This window comes from Poecilia formosa, unplaced genomic scaffold (assembly GCF_000485575.1).
Source record: "Poecilia formosa unplaced genomic scaffold, Poecilia_formosa-5.1.2 Scaffold148, whole genome shotgun sequence".
Classification (NCBI taxonomy): domain Eukaryota; kingdom Metazoa; phylum Chordata; class Actinopteri; order Cyprinodontiformes; family Poeciliidae; genus Poecilia; species Poecilia formosa.
The window spans coordinates 736,191-750,300 of record NW_006800087.1 but is presented as its reverse complement, the minus strand read 5'-3'; the positions used below and the strand labels follow the sequence as shown (position 1 = coordinate 750,300).

At 39.6% G+C, this 14,110-nt stretch overlaps 1 protein-coding gene across 4 annotated transcripts in view; it reads right to left on the bottom strand.

Annotated features, from left to right (window-relative positions):
* The window catches only part of LOC103145869 (clathrin heavy chain 1-like), a 49,684-nt gene continuing 35,574 nt past the window's right edge, over positions 1 to 14,110 (bottom strand). For 2 of the 4 annotated variants that reach the window (XM_016677140.1, XM_016677139.1), the window contains 20 exons: positions 13,898 to 14,078; positions 13,082 to 13,245; positions 12,877 to 13,002; positions 12,629 to 12,771; positions 11,810 to 12,044; positions 11,588 to 11,710; positions 11,357 to 11,502; positions 11,098 to 11,281; positions 10,203 to 10,395; positions 9,966 to 10,123; positions 9,273 to 9,437; positions 8,330 to 8,605; positions 7,815 to 7,964; positions 7,278 to 7,409; positions 7,068 to 7,178; positions 6,657 to 6,827; positions 5,642 to 5,863; positions 5,360 to 5,386; positions 2,280 to 2,355; positions 1 to 1,113 (listed from right to left, as the gene is read on the bottom strand). In XM_016677140.1, coding sequence (XP_016532626.1) covers positions 956 to 1,113; positions 2,280 to 2,355; positions 5,360 to 5,386; positions 5,642 to 5,863; positions 6,657 to 6,827; positions 7,068 to 7,178; positions 7,278 to 7,409; positions 7,815 to 7,964; positions 8,330 to 8,605; positions 9,273 to 9,437; positions 9,966 to 10,123; positions 10,203 to 10,395; positions 11,098 to 11,281; positions 11,357 to 11,502; positions 11,588 to 11,710; positions 11,810 to 12,044; positions 12,629 to 12,771; positions 12,877 to 13,002; positions 13,082 to 13,245; positions 13,898 to 14,078 — 3,141 coding nt within the window. In that variant the 3' untranslated portion in view covers positions 1 to 955. The remainder of the gene's footprint in view (positions 1,114 to 2,279; positions 2,356 to 5,359; positions 5,387 to 5,641; positions 5,864 to 6,656; positions 6,828 to 7,067; positions 7,179 to 7,277; positions 7,410 to 7,814; positions 7,965 to 8,329; positions 8,606 to 9,272; positions 9,438 to 9,965; positions 10,124 to 10,202; positions 10,396 to 11,097; positions 11,282 to 11,356; positions 11,503 to 11,587; positions 11,711 to 11,809; positions 12,045 to 12,628; positions 12,772 to 12,876; positions 13,003 to 13,081; positions 13,246 to 13,897; positions 14,079 to 14,110) is intronic. The other 2 variants (XM_016677141.1, XM_007563506.2) reach the window with 2 other exon arrangements.

Genomic DNA, 14,110 nt, shown 5'->3' with positions numbered 1-14,110 from the left:
TTTTTTTTTTTTTTTTTTAATTTGGTGGGAAGGTTTTATTATACATCTTTGTTTTTGACACAAAATCTGTAATACTTGATATACTTGAGTGTAACATGACAGTTGTGCTCCTGGTTGCAGTATTATTATTTGGCAACACATGCACATATTTATGATTTTACCTCCTTTTCTTCATAGTTTTTGTCTCACCCATCCCGACGCTCCGGACTTCCACTTCCGGGGCTTTGAAAAGTCAACCGATGAGATCAGATCTACGGTGGGTGAAAGTTTCATTGTGTCCACAAAAGCTTCAAAGGCTCCACACACACACACTCATTCACAGACTGTAATTCTTATTCACAAGTGGTCAATAGTCTGTATACTGCAAATACTTGTACCTGCTGTGAAAGGACACAGAACAATTGCACAGCGACTGTCATTCAGAACAGAGCTTGACACGGATGTGAATTCAGATGTGAGACAAACAAGCCGCCTCCTTAGATTAAATAAGGCCGCAACAGTGCTTTCAAGAGGAAGGTGGAGAAGCAAACACATGCCTCCCACCTTCTGCTGCTTCTCAGAAAAGTCTCTTTTTCATCAGTGCGATAAAACACAGAACCAAAAGCTGCTCTATGGTTAAAGTCTACATGGAACAGCAAGAGGACGAAGTGGTTTGGTGCTCCTCCGGCTGCTGAGAAGCGACTTCATGCTGTTTAGATTAGTGATGCAAGTGGGAAGAAAATGGCTGGGAGGTCACCGGATTCCTCACAACGTCTCTGAGGCCACTCATCTAGACGGGGCGTGAAGAAACTTGAGACTGCAGTTTCAGTGAGCGCGGGCGGAGACTCTTCAGACTCTTCAGCCTCCGCCGAATCAGCTGGGGCTCGGAGCAGTGCGGTTCAGTTCAAGTGTGCGTGAGTTTGTCAGGTGAAGGGAAACCAGGAGAGACAGATGGAATAAGATGAGTTGGAGCCGTTTACATGTTGAAGCCGTAGGCTGGCTGGGCGGGGTAACCTGCGGCAGCGGGAGGAGCGGCGGCGGCGGCGGCAGCGGCGGCGGGGGGATAGCCGTAAGTTGGGTACGGTGGCTGAGCCGCCACAGGAGAGGCAGCAGCAGTCAGCATCAGCTGCTGGCCTGGCAACACAGAAAGAACTGCGGTTACTGAGGGACAAATAAAACTTAAAAAGTAGCACAGAAAGCTGGCTTTTCAAAATTCTGTCTGCAATGAAACAAAAGCCGCAATTTTCAATATATTTTTTATAAATCAAGCTCCTCCCTGAAGCTACTACTGCAACCTACAGAAAGGCGCCACTTCTCTTGAGAAACAACCAATCAGAGCCAGGAAGAGGGTCTTAGCGTTGTCAATCACACACATGTACACAATGCTAAATGTCCTAATAGCTGAACGCTAAGTTCAAGGGCTTTCCTTGAACTTAGCGTTCAAGGAAAGCCCATTTATCACAGTCATTGGTGGCTTTGTTATCTGGAACTTGCTTTTGCGTAAAAGACATCGAGGGTGATGGTGTGAGCAGCATTGTTATGGTCACCGTTTCGCTGATGTTATCTTATTTTGCTAAATGATGCCATCTTGTGGTCATTTCTTGGTAAGTTGTATAAAAAGCAGGAGAAGTAGAAAAACTGAAAGCACAGTTTTATAAGCAGCTCCTCAGCCCTGCTTATGTCGCTTTCTTGCTTACTAAAGCAACATCTTTGAGTATTATAAGTTGAATTAATCACACATTAGCAGAGAAATTGTGTGTTTTTATGTTTATGTAGTAAACTCGGCCTGTTTCTAAGCTATCCAACACCACTAGTCTGGGTATAAAACTGGTGTATGCAGGGATTTTAACATTGTTATCGCAGCAATGATACCCATATGTATTCCTTTGTTTATCCTGTTACAGTTTCGCATAAAAATTTATGTCAGTAAATGTACACAAGCTTGATTGACAGCGCCAAGATCTCCTCCAAGCTGTGAGTGACTGAGTGGTGTATTCCTGCAGTTAGCACTGGGAGGAGGTGGAGACTATTTCACACATTATCTGTCTCATACTAAACTGTTACAACATAATGACAGTTTTAACAAATATGTAAAAAAAGATCATTATTTTTTTAAAGGTTGCATAACGCATTTTTAATCCTAGTTTGGTTTTAAAACAACCAACTGTTTGTTTTTCTTAAATTTGTCCAATGAATTAATACAAAATTCTAGTTTTACCTGAAGTAAAATTATAACATTTCTTTTATCTGTATATATTGAGTTGAATTTTAAAGTCACAGTCGATTCACTTTATACTTACCAAACACCATCGGCTGAGGCTCTTTCACGTCGTCCTCAGTTTTCCTCTGGCTTTCTGCCTCCTCTAGTTTGTCCACCTGGGGGCAGCAGAGAGTAGAGATATAAAAACAAAACATCCTCCACATCGTCTTAACAGCCTGTGATCATAACCTGAAGGTATCCTGCAGAAATCTTTCTATTCAAAGTTATGTATATGTGTAGTTTAAATGTTTTACTGTGCTGGATTACCTTGCAACAAAAAAATTTGTTGTTTAAAATAAGGATTTTTGCAGAGCACCTACATTGTTATGATCACAGAAATGCACAGACTTTATTTAAATGTCTTCTTTTTTCTCTCAGAGAACTTAAACTGCAAAAGCTTCAGCTGCAGAACAACAAATACCCTCATTTTCCTTCACATCCACTGAATAAATATTAAAAATGAAGTTTCAATTGCGAGTTGTCGCAACCTCTTTTTAAAGATTACTCTACAAACACACTGTTACTGACAGTGTAGCCATGGTTACCGAGGAGAAGATGACATGCAGGACTCTAAGACATCTTCCAGTGTAAATGTTACAGGATAAAATAAAGGGTCAGCTCACCAAAGATGCATGTAAACAATACACATTTATTCAGGATTTATTTCTAGAAAAACTGATCAGTGAAATGCAAGGTGTTTATAAGGAACAATAAAGGTATTTATAATGGAAAAGATTCAGATATGCGTCGTTAATTTCGTCACTAAAAACAGAAAGACGATTCTTAAGTATGTGTGAACTGGCCCTTTATAGGCAGGATTATAACGTACATCACAGTTACAGAAATATTATATTCTATATTGGGAGCCTCTATACATGCCTAAATGCAGGTGGCACATTTCCAGCTAGCCTCAGTACCATAAAATGCAGAGCTTTAACATGCATCTCATTCATAGCTGTGAGTAAACATTCCTCTGAAATCAACTAAAACTGAGGCTACAAATCAGAAGCTCATGTTTGTCAGGCAGGAATCCAGTTTTTATAACCTGAGCTGCTCAGAGTTATTTGGAGAAATTGTGCTAACTGCACTACAGCTAGATATGAAACAGTGGTGCACTGCAATCAGAAAGAATTTTACAAGAACTAAAGAAAGAAAGGGCTTTTTAAAAAAGAACTGAAAAGGTTAAAATCCACATGAAAGGCATTTAAAAACCTAACTGATAGTGAAAGTGCAAACCCTTTATTTTTAAATTAATCTTTTCTGGGGATAAAAAAGGACCTCTCAAGGAACAGAAGAAAGGAGGCTCACTCTTCATTTGTTTGCAGCCTGTAGTTAAAATCTTTCCCTGCAGGTAGAAACATGGGGCTGCATCTAATAAGCTTTAGAGTCGTGCTTTTTTTTTTTTTCTAACATCCCCTTTGCATCATAACTCTGCAATAAACATGCAAACATGAACCCCCCACTGACATTTAAGGTCTCAGATCAGAGAGTTTGGAATATTAAGCAGCCGTCTTCGCTTTGTATCACATCACGACGTCACAGTCGCTGCCCAACCCTGGACTATGTTTGATATTTGGTAGAGGTTTGGGTTTGTAAATACATCCAGAGGTGGATGAGGTGAGGAGTATTGATGGGATGACTTCAGCCAACCATTCTGTAACCTTACAGCATGAAACGTAAAAAAACATGTGAAGATCAGAGGAAGAACGGATGATTTGAGATTAACATCAGTTCAGAAAACTAATATTTAGGCCTAGTCCACACATAGCTGGTTATCTGGAGAAATAAATACATTTTTATGCCTTTTTACATTTAATCCTCACAAAACTGCTTTTAAAATCACTAAAAAAAACTGATGAATAAGACATTTTTAAAAAAGTCTGTATTTTTGTATGAAAATGGGAAAACAAAGAGGTAGAGTCCTCCACTTTAGTCTGCAACAAATAATGCCCCAATATGTCCACATACTTACTCTGATATAATTCCCAATTGACACTGTCTTGTGTTTTATTAACTTCATATTCTAATATGCTAAGCCATGCTTAATTCTCAACAGAAAGTCTTTGTTGTTTTGAAGCAATCTGATTGGCTGACATGGGTTTTATCTTAGCACTACACTGCCCCCTATGGGTTTGGCATGTTTAAAGCAACGCTTAGAGGTGGATTTGTACAGGTTCATGTGGATGAAAACTTCTCTGAAACCAATCCTGTATGTAGAAAATAACTTTTTAAAAAACAATTTGCTGGAGATACTTGTTTTTAAAATACTGAGCTATGTGTGTACGAGGCCTTGGTGTCTGTTTTTTTCGTACTCTATCAAGTCAACATTTCAAAAAACACCACTTAGCACCAGATGCAGCCCCATGACATCCAAAGTTAGATGGTGAGAGGGTTTTGTTAGGCCAGGATAGACTAATGTGTGGTCATGAAGAAAAATATATTCTGAACAGGCTTTAGCTCCGGGCAACATCATGAGTTGCTATTTGGAAGCAGGCTTTTCGAGTTTCTTGAATCAAGATATAAAAAGGTTTTGAAAATTAAAGCACCCTTCTCCCCCACCTACTGTTGCACAGTGACAATCAGGTGGTTGATAGACGGCTCCTTCACCTTGGACTCCAACAGAAGTTGAATTATAACTAAAAGTACAGCTGGGAATTCAGCTACAAGCAACGTGTTTACAGACTGGTTACCTGAGCAGACAGAAAGAGTAATTAACCAGCCAACACGTGTTAACTGGGAAGAGGAAAACAGTCAAAAAGGTCTAATATTTTGCTCAATAAGCTACTATTTATTCAGCGTTTTTGCAAAAGTTTATGCGTAAATATCAAAATATTAAAATACGTTTTAGGTTAATATGTACTGACATTCAGTTTGTTGCTTTATTTCCTTTTTTTATTTGTTTTACTACTCAAAGCAAGCTCGAGTCTGTTGTTTTCCAGCTGGTAAAATTGAAATGTGTGGATGATGAAGTGGAACAAAAGCCTGCACACTGAAACCACAGCTGTCCGGGACCGGGCGCGTTAGGTCGTGCTTAGACTACAGTCCATGCTACGTTCCTACAAGTGTTACAACATAAAAACAAACGGAACACATTTCTAGAAAAAAAAGAGGGCCAGAGACCATCACCTTTGCTGCAAATTCATCAACCTGGAAAAGAACCCAGACAGATGACTGAACATGTCTACAAGCAAAACATTATAACAATTAGTTCTGCTTTCTTCGTCTCAGTGTAGGTATTCTAATAGCTTTTTTTTTAATCTGACTTGTCAAGGCAAGCATTTACAGAAAATGTTAAGACTTTTTATGTGCAGTAATACTGTGCTGAAACAATCTAAAAATACATAAGCATCTACTTTACTGTAAGCAACGATAATCAGTTTTTAATCTCTGCTCAGCTCTAACCTTAGTGAGGTACTCTCTCATGACTTGGATGAAGTAGGGCATGGCAAAGTCCATTATGTTGTGTCTCCAGGCCAGTTCCAGCACCACGTCAGGGTGGAGGAGGTCGTAGGAGGCGAACAGGCAGGCGGCAAAGCACTCCTTCCTGTCTTCCTGCAGGAACCACTGCAGCAGAGTCTCTGCCAGCTCGGCATCCTTTGACTCTGCAGCGAAGAGCATGGCATCCTGGGAAACACCAAGAGGATTTCAGCTGCTTCATACTGGAGAAAGACTTTCACACAGGTATGAAGCTTAAAGAAATAAGCCAGTAACGCCATCTGCTGGAAGCTGAAGTCACTGCACGTGGTCAGAGTCTCGGATAAGTAAACCTCATTACTCACTACAACAGCTACCTACATACACAGGAAATCTGCAGGCTTCAGGGGTTGAATTTAAGACTTTTAAAGACCTTTTTAATGCCACTGACTGAAATTTAAGACAGAAAATACTGTAAATATAATGGATGTTGGGGAAATTTTCTGAATTACAATCAAACTTAGCAAAAACAGTGAAGCCGGCGATAGCCTTCGCTCTACAGCCTTAGCCACCACACTGCCAAGCTTAAAGCGTTTTTGCACCTAGCCTCATAAATGGTGCACAACAAGGTCATTCAATCATATTTTGAAATGTAAAAACAACATTTATTGATACCAACTGGGTATCACTGGGTTACAAAAAATATTTTTATAAGTATCTATGTTTTTTCTATTGAATTAGGATTATTTTGCATCACTGAATCAAAAAATGACATAAATTTTTCTCAGTCAGGTTTTTATTCTAATTTGATTTAGAGAAGTCCGACCTTCTGACTGAAATTATTACATTTGTGACATTATCAGTTCATTTCCATTAATATTTCTCATCCAAGAAAGGTTTTTTAAAAAAAGTGTTCGAAAACACCGATACTGTTATTGTGACAGGATGACCAATTGATCTCCAATTCATATCTGGTAGAGGTAAATGTTTGGGTTTGGTTTACCTTGTATAGCTTGTCCTTCTTGCAGAGCTCCACACTCTGCCTCCAGCGGTTGTTTCTTTTGTACAGATAAGCAGCGATACGCCTGAACTCGATCAGTTCATGTTTCTCTAACCTCTGAGCCAAGTCGATGGTGTCAAAGTTATCGTAAGCATCGATGGAGGCTCTCAGGCTCTGCAGACAAATCAAATTTAACTCACATTGCAGAGAAAAGCAACCAGAACAAAACCCAGGGTTAAGAACTACGATATTAACAAAGTTTAACTAGTCAATGGAAACGTGAATCATATCAACTTTAGAAATGTAAGTAATCACTTTTCAACTGTGAAAGACACTGATTCAGCTTTTGTCTAAATAAACTACTAATATTTAAATAATAGCGAGCTGGCAGCAGAACCAACCAAACCGTCCAACCTGGTAGTCTTCTTCCTCCGTTAGCAAGTTGTTGAGCGCTTCATTGACGGCCTTATTGTTGTGATTCTGGACCGACCTCAAGTACGGCTTGACCAACTTCAGCTGATTCATCTGGTCAAGCAAAAGCAAAATGCATCATAGCAGTAAAGTGGACAGAGATGAAGGAAGGGATCACGCAGCGTAAAGATTTCCTTCTTCACATGACGTTACCTTAGAGAAAAAGCTGACGGCTCTGTTGTGATCCAACCGGGGAGACAAAATAGTCAGGAGGTCATTAATGAGCAGAGGTTTGTATTCCAGGTAGAAAGAAAGAGATTTGTAGTATAACTCCACGTTGGCGACCTGAAAGGAACAAGGAACGAATGTAACATAACATGGAACTGCAAATACAGAAATATAACATAAATGTAAATTATACAACAGCAGAAGCTGAAAAAAAAAAAAGGCTCAAGTCAAATCCGACTGACGATATGAAGTTAAGAGAGTTTGGGGTAAAGACTGAAGAAAATAGAAACAAAACTAAAAAGGTTTCAATAAAGTAGAAGATCTAGTTAGTAATTATTATTCTCTTAGGACAATATTATTTGACAGTCACTTTATGTAATGTTATCTATGTCTGTAGACGATTTAAATATGTATATATGTTTAACAAGACATTCCTAATGTCTTGTTAGAAATGTGGCAGCAGTAGAAGCCTGGTTGTAAAAATTGTAGAAATAAATAGTTGAGTTAAAATGACGCGTTTACCTTGGCAATTATGTCTTTGAACAGGCCTTCTTTCCATGCATCTGTTGCATGGTTCATCATAGTGATGACAGCGTTGTCGTACTCCTCGTATTTATCGTAAAGGAAAACCAGCTCTGCCCATAAATGAGATTGTTCAGCTGCACGAAGAACCTGAAACCAAAAGAATATGGCATTTGTGACATTTAAAGTTTACTTTCTGGAAGACAAATTAGCATCGCATACTTGCAAGAACAATTGGAAAAACTGCTTTTTGGTAGTTGTTTCTATTTATAAACAATCCTATGTTAAAATAATCTTTAAAAAACTTTTGATTAAAATATTAATATGATGAAATATATCAGAACAAATTTAGTAAACCACAAAAAGGAGACCAAGAAACACCAATTATTCAGATGGTGTTAATTAAAGTCTGTTTTGCAGAGAGAGAACATTCATAAATCTGATATTTCCACACAGAAAACGCATGAAACAAACACACGCACACACACACACACCAAGACAGGGAGAAAACCGACCTTTGGGATGTTGACTCGTGACCAGAAGAGCTCCAGATGTTCCCTCATTTTCTGAGGTTTGAATTTGGAGTAGAGGATGGCGAGCTCCGTGAACATCCCCATGTGGGCGCGCTCCAGGCCCAGCGCGGCCTCCAGCAGAGCGATGAGGTCCTCAAAGTACCCGCGGTCCTGGTAGTAGCTGATCAGGTCCTCCAGCTCGTCGGCGTGGATCACAATGTGAAGGCCGCAGATCTGCGCCAACCGGAACTCCTCGCCGTCGACGCACGCAAAGCAAACCTGTCGAGTTCAGAGAAAGTAAATGCCAAGATTTTATTAAGGAAGAAAAAAACCTAAATGTGCCTTTTATTTTGTGTCTGTAGAGCTTTCCATAATTGTGTTCTGTTTTGTTCTTGCTAAGCAAATTGCACTAACAAAGGAGACAGAACATAATCAGAACAGGCAGCAAACTGAACGAAAACTTATTTGTCAACACAACAAAATAACAGAATTACCAACAAACTTCTTTTGTTGGTAATTCTATTTATCTATTTGAAAGGTTATTCTGCATTCAACAATTAAACTATGAATACCCATGCATGTATACTTTCGGAACAGGTGTGCAAACTGGACACTTTGTTTCATCTTTAGTTGAGGTTTAATGTGTAGACCTGAAGCATGCTCAGTTCCAGAATATTTAGCAAAACATAAAACCTAAATTTTAATTTAAGAGATAAAGAAATGTAAAATCAAACACATCTGCTGCATCATGGTTTATGAAGCCAAAGGAGAAAATTAACGTTAATACTTCTGCTCCAAAGAATAGGACAACATCGATATAGTTTGGCTTTAAAGGTGTTATTTTTTTCAATCCCACAGTTCCGTTTTATTTTTCCCTTCTTGCCTTTGTATATTTCTTAATTTCATGTTTTGCAAAGTGAAACGAAGATATTTGTGCGTCTTTTACCTCCTTCCACGTCCGAGTGCTGTTTGCTTTCCTGGCGCTGTCCACGGCTGCCTGGTACTCCCCAAGGTGGACTAATGTAGACGCAAGTCGGGCAAAGTTGGACACGTTGTTGAACAAAAGTTTGGCCGCTTCGTACATTCCCTCCTCGTAACATCTGTCTCCCACCTGAAAATTAATGATCAGATTTACAGCAGGAATTTTTCACATTTTGGTGGAAAAAGTAACCCTGTTAAAGGGGACCCATTATGCAAAATTCACATTTTGTATATTTTTTGTATTTTTGTATATTTGTATATCTGTTTGCAGTCATTTTCATGTGCATGTGTAAGCATTGAGTTAAGGAGTGTGACCAGCAGCAGCTTAGTGAGATTTAAAGTGACAAGAAGCCTTAATACAGGTAATTCTGAAAGGAGCTCTGGCAGACAGAAATAACCAAACTATAAATGTACTTTATAAATTATAAAATCTTAGATAAACTCATTATCTAAGAATGAGTTTGTACCAAAAATGTATCAAACATGTTTTGTGTAGTCCATAAACCTATCCTAACTTGTTCAAGAAAGCATTACAGACCTTTACAGCAGTCCTTAATAACCGTTCTGAAACCTAGGCTCTTACTTTAAGTTAACCCAAAACATTTAAGGTTTAAAAACTATCTAAAGCCTTTACATGTGAAATTATTGTTGTTTTTACCTGCTGAATGTGAGCATTATTGGGCCCACTGACAAATTCTTCCAGCTCAGCCAGGCGGTTTGTTTTAGCCAGAGCAAAAATCAGCTCCGTCTCTACATACGACTCTCTGGCCTTCTTACGAGCCATCTGCAGGAACTTCACCAAATCCTCCCAGTTGTCTGCAGCAAAGACACACACCAAGAAACTCACATGAAACACACCAATGCAGCCAAGATATCTTACAACAGAGATGCTTACCGTTCTTGCTGGCTGCATTGACCACCTCCATGTACGCTGATGGATCCACGGCTTTGATGTAGGAGTCGATGGCCTCCTTGACCAGGTCCCTGTGCAGCTGAGCTCTGGCTAACTGACTCCACACTGCAGGCTCGTTACAGCGCTCTGCAAACTCATAGGCCCGGTCCAAGTTCCCTATGTGCTCAATCAAAACCTACAAAAATCAAAAAAGGCAAGAATTGGGGGGAAACTTAGCAGTAGAAATGCATCAATAGATTGCATTTCTACAATCTAAAAAATAACACTCTTCAGAGAGGAAGTTGTTACTAGAAGAAGGCTTAAATTACTAATACTAGTTATTCTCAGTATTAGTGAGGTGGCTTAAATATTAAGCCAAAGGAAGAACAGAGATGTATGAAGATATTTATAAGGACAATTTTATTTTCTAAACTATGTGAAGACATTTGAGAACGCAGAGAGAGCAAAGCTTAAAATAGATAACAGGAAGGCTGAAAGGAAAACAGCAAAATGCTCTGTGTCTATCCTGTCACTCTAAGAGTTTAGGAAAGGATAACCACAGACACTGGTTAGGCACAGTAATGGCTGATATAAGATCCTACAGAGAGGTTAACCGTGGTGCTGTAAAGGTTTTGTCTTTTTTTCACTTCTGCTCTGAATAAAGTCCTACTTATGGCATAAAATCTAAACATATTAAAAGTGATTCCTTTGTTCTTCTTGTAACTGTCAATTACTAGAAATTAAGTCAAATCTTTGCAAAAACCAGAGATTTGCCTCAAACCTGGGAATCCTGGCCAACAACATCAAACGAACTTTTGGCTTATTACGAATTTGCTGCTCCAAATAAACCAATACTCTTTCTGCAATCATGACTATCAATCTATAATTTTATTTTTACCTGAATGGCTGAGGTGTTGACATCAAACTTCTTGAAAATGGCAAACGCCTCTTCAAAGAGCTCATTGCTGATAGCAATGTTGGCGATGTCAGGAGCGTCATAGTTATCTAGCCTGTTGATGTACTCCATCACACGAGTGCGGTCGGCCTTGATGGCCGTTAAAATCAGCAGATTCTGGAGGTTTCTGAAGAAAAAATGGAAAAAGTTTAAAAAATAAAACCTGCACTGCAGATTTACAAAGAAGATGTGCCCAAAGTACCTGTGTTCACTGAAGACAGAGTTATCGAGAACGATCTTCTCCAGCAACTCAATCAGCTCGTTTGGTAGGTCTGCAGTCATAAAGGCCTTGACTGTGACCGACACCTCCTCTGGGTCCTGGGTCTCCGACAGAGCCGTCTGCACCACCTGAGAGTGGAAATAGTGTAAAAATATTAATTAAAAAATGAAGAAATTTCTGGTCACAGCCGGACTGAAGTGGAATGAAGCCAACCTGATCGATGAGTTGTCTTCTGAACGGGTTGTCTTCCTCCAACACTTTGGCCCAGAGCTCCGGATCTTTTCGTCGTACAAGATACCGAGCTTCACTCTTAAATAATGAATTTTCATTGCAAACCTGAGAGATTAAAAAAAAATAAAAAATAGACATAGCAGGAAGTTAAACATGTCTGTGCATTCAAAATCTTCTGCGGTCAGTGTGATGGGATCTACACACTTTGATGAGGTCCAGGTCGCACTGGCCCCTCTCATACGCCACGCAGGCCAGGTGGGGGTCTCTCTTCTCGCAGTAGCGGCCGACCACGGCGCTGTCGTAGAACGGGTTCTCCTTCAGGAAGCGCTCCGGCGTGTTGTTGCTGTCAATGTAGATCTTGGCCAGTGCATTGTGGGTAGCTGGTTCCTCACATCCCTCGTGAATACGCGACTCCAGCCATGGCAACAGAAGCTTCAACCTGAAAAGGTAGCAAAAAAAAAACTGACTTATGTAAAATATCTTCTCTTACTGTAACAGAAAAATTCAAAAGCTTGACAAAAAAAGGCATTTTTTTAATAAATTTCATATACATGGAAGAAGGAAGGTAGAAACAAAGGAATGAATTATGGAAAGAAGGAAGGAAGAAATGAATGAACAAACAAAGGAAGCAGTGAAAAAAGAAGGAATGAACAAATTATGGAAAGAAAGAAGGAACAATTGAAGGAAGGAAGAAACAAATAAAGAAAGGAAATAACAAATAAACAATCAAATTATGGAAAGAAAGGAATGAACAACGGAAGGGAGGAAGAAATTAATGTACAAACAAATTACAGAAAGAAGGAAGAAAAGAAGGAACGAATCAGTGAACTACAGAAAATCTATGGAAAGCAAAAATGAAGGAAAAGGGTTTAAATCAAGTCAGGAAACAAGAATGGGGGAAAAAAACAATGGCAGGAAGGTAAGAAGACAGGAAGAAACTGGGAAAAAAAGGATGGAACAAAGAGAGGAAACTGGTTTTTGCAATGACAATAACTCATGGATCCAAGCCTAATCTGGGCTCACCTGTTCCTCTTTTCCACCTCGTCCACCAGCTCATCGGTGGAAAACTGTCCTCTGACCACCATGATCAGGTTCTTGATGACATCCTCTGAACAGTCCACATCCAACAACCCACCGATCACCACAGGTAACCGACTGGGATTCACCTGAGAATGCAACGAGCAAATCCAAAATAAACCAGCAACATTTACAGAAAATGATTAGTTAGGAAGCCATGGTGGAAGAAATCCCAGCTTTGGTATTGATCTTACTTTCTGAACATAGATTTCAATGTATTTCTGCAGATTGTTGCGGTACAGGTAGAGCACCAGATCATGGACGAAGTCAAAGCGATCGCACACGATGATGAGGGGAAGCTGGTCTGTTAACTTCGCCTCCTGTAAACAGCGGCAAAATGAGAATAATATTCAATTATCTCTGCAGAAGAAATTACACTTAATGAAGAAGTGGTTTTACCTTTAGGAAGTTTTTAACCCTCTCTGGGTCGTAGCAGTTGCTCTCTCTACATATTCTCTCCACTTCTTTGATCTGACCCGTCTTACAAGCAGCCTGGATGTATTTAAAGTGAACGTCGGGTTCCTGGCTGAAATTCACGATGGAGCCAAGGAAGTAAAACAGACCTTAAAAGAAAAGACAGGAACATTTTTAAATCAGGTAAGAAAATAATTGTCATTTAAAGGTGACCTATTATGTTTCCTTGAACAGATTAAGGTAGGTCTATGGGCTAAATGAAATATGTTTGTTACATTTTTGTCCAAAGTAAAATTAACTTATAGCACAGTGAACTAATATCTTATCTTAAATAATATTTCAGTTCACTCTATTTTGAGTGGCTGTCAGAATGAGCCGTTTTAGGGCTTCTTGTCACTTTAAATCCAAATAAGCTGCTGCTGGTCACACCCCTAAACTCAACATTCACGCTGCAAACAGACGCACAATGACACAACCAAACATCTTTGAAAAGCAGAAGTTCATACAACGGTAAAATCCAGCTGACCAAACGTCCTGGGGCTCAGCTCAAGTTGCTAGGTAACGGGCTGGGCTTTGCTGGGGTTGCTAGGTAACGGGGCAGTGCCTTCTGATTTGTTACATTCAAACAGACACCAAAAAACGACTGGGTGTTATGTTTGTTTTTTTCTATGCGCTTGGGCTGATTTTTGAAGCAGTTGAAACCCAAATCGAAGTGCAAAACCGTTAAAAATGAATTTTGCATCATAGGTCGCCTTTAACAAGTTTTTATCATTTTTAAATGAATTAAGAGAAAATGCCTACCTTCATAACTCTTGAAGGACTCGAAGAGCTCCACTAGCGACTGAGTTCCCAGCTGCTCATGATACTTTGATGCTACCTGCACACACAGCTGCAGGTTCTGCCTGATGTTGGCCGACAACATGGCCCTCAAACACTCCAAAGAGTCGTCGACTGACAAGGAGCCGAAAAAGTTCACCAGCCACTAAACGGTAGAAAAATGAAAAAGCAAAGAAA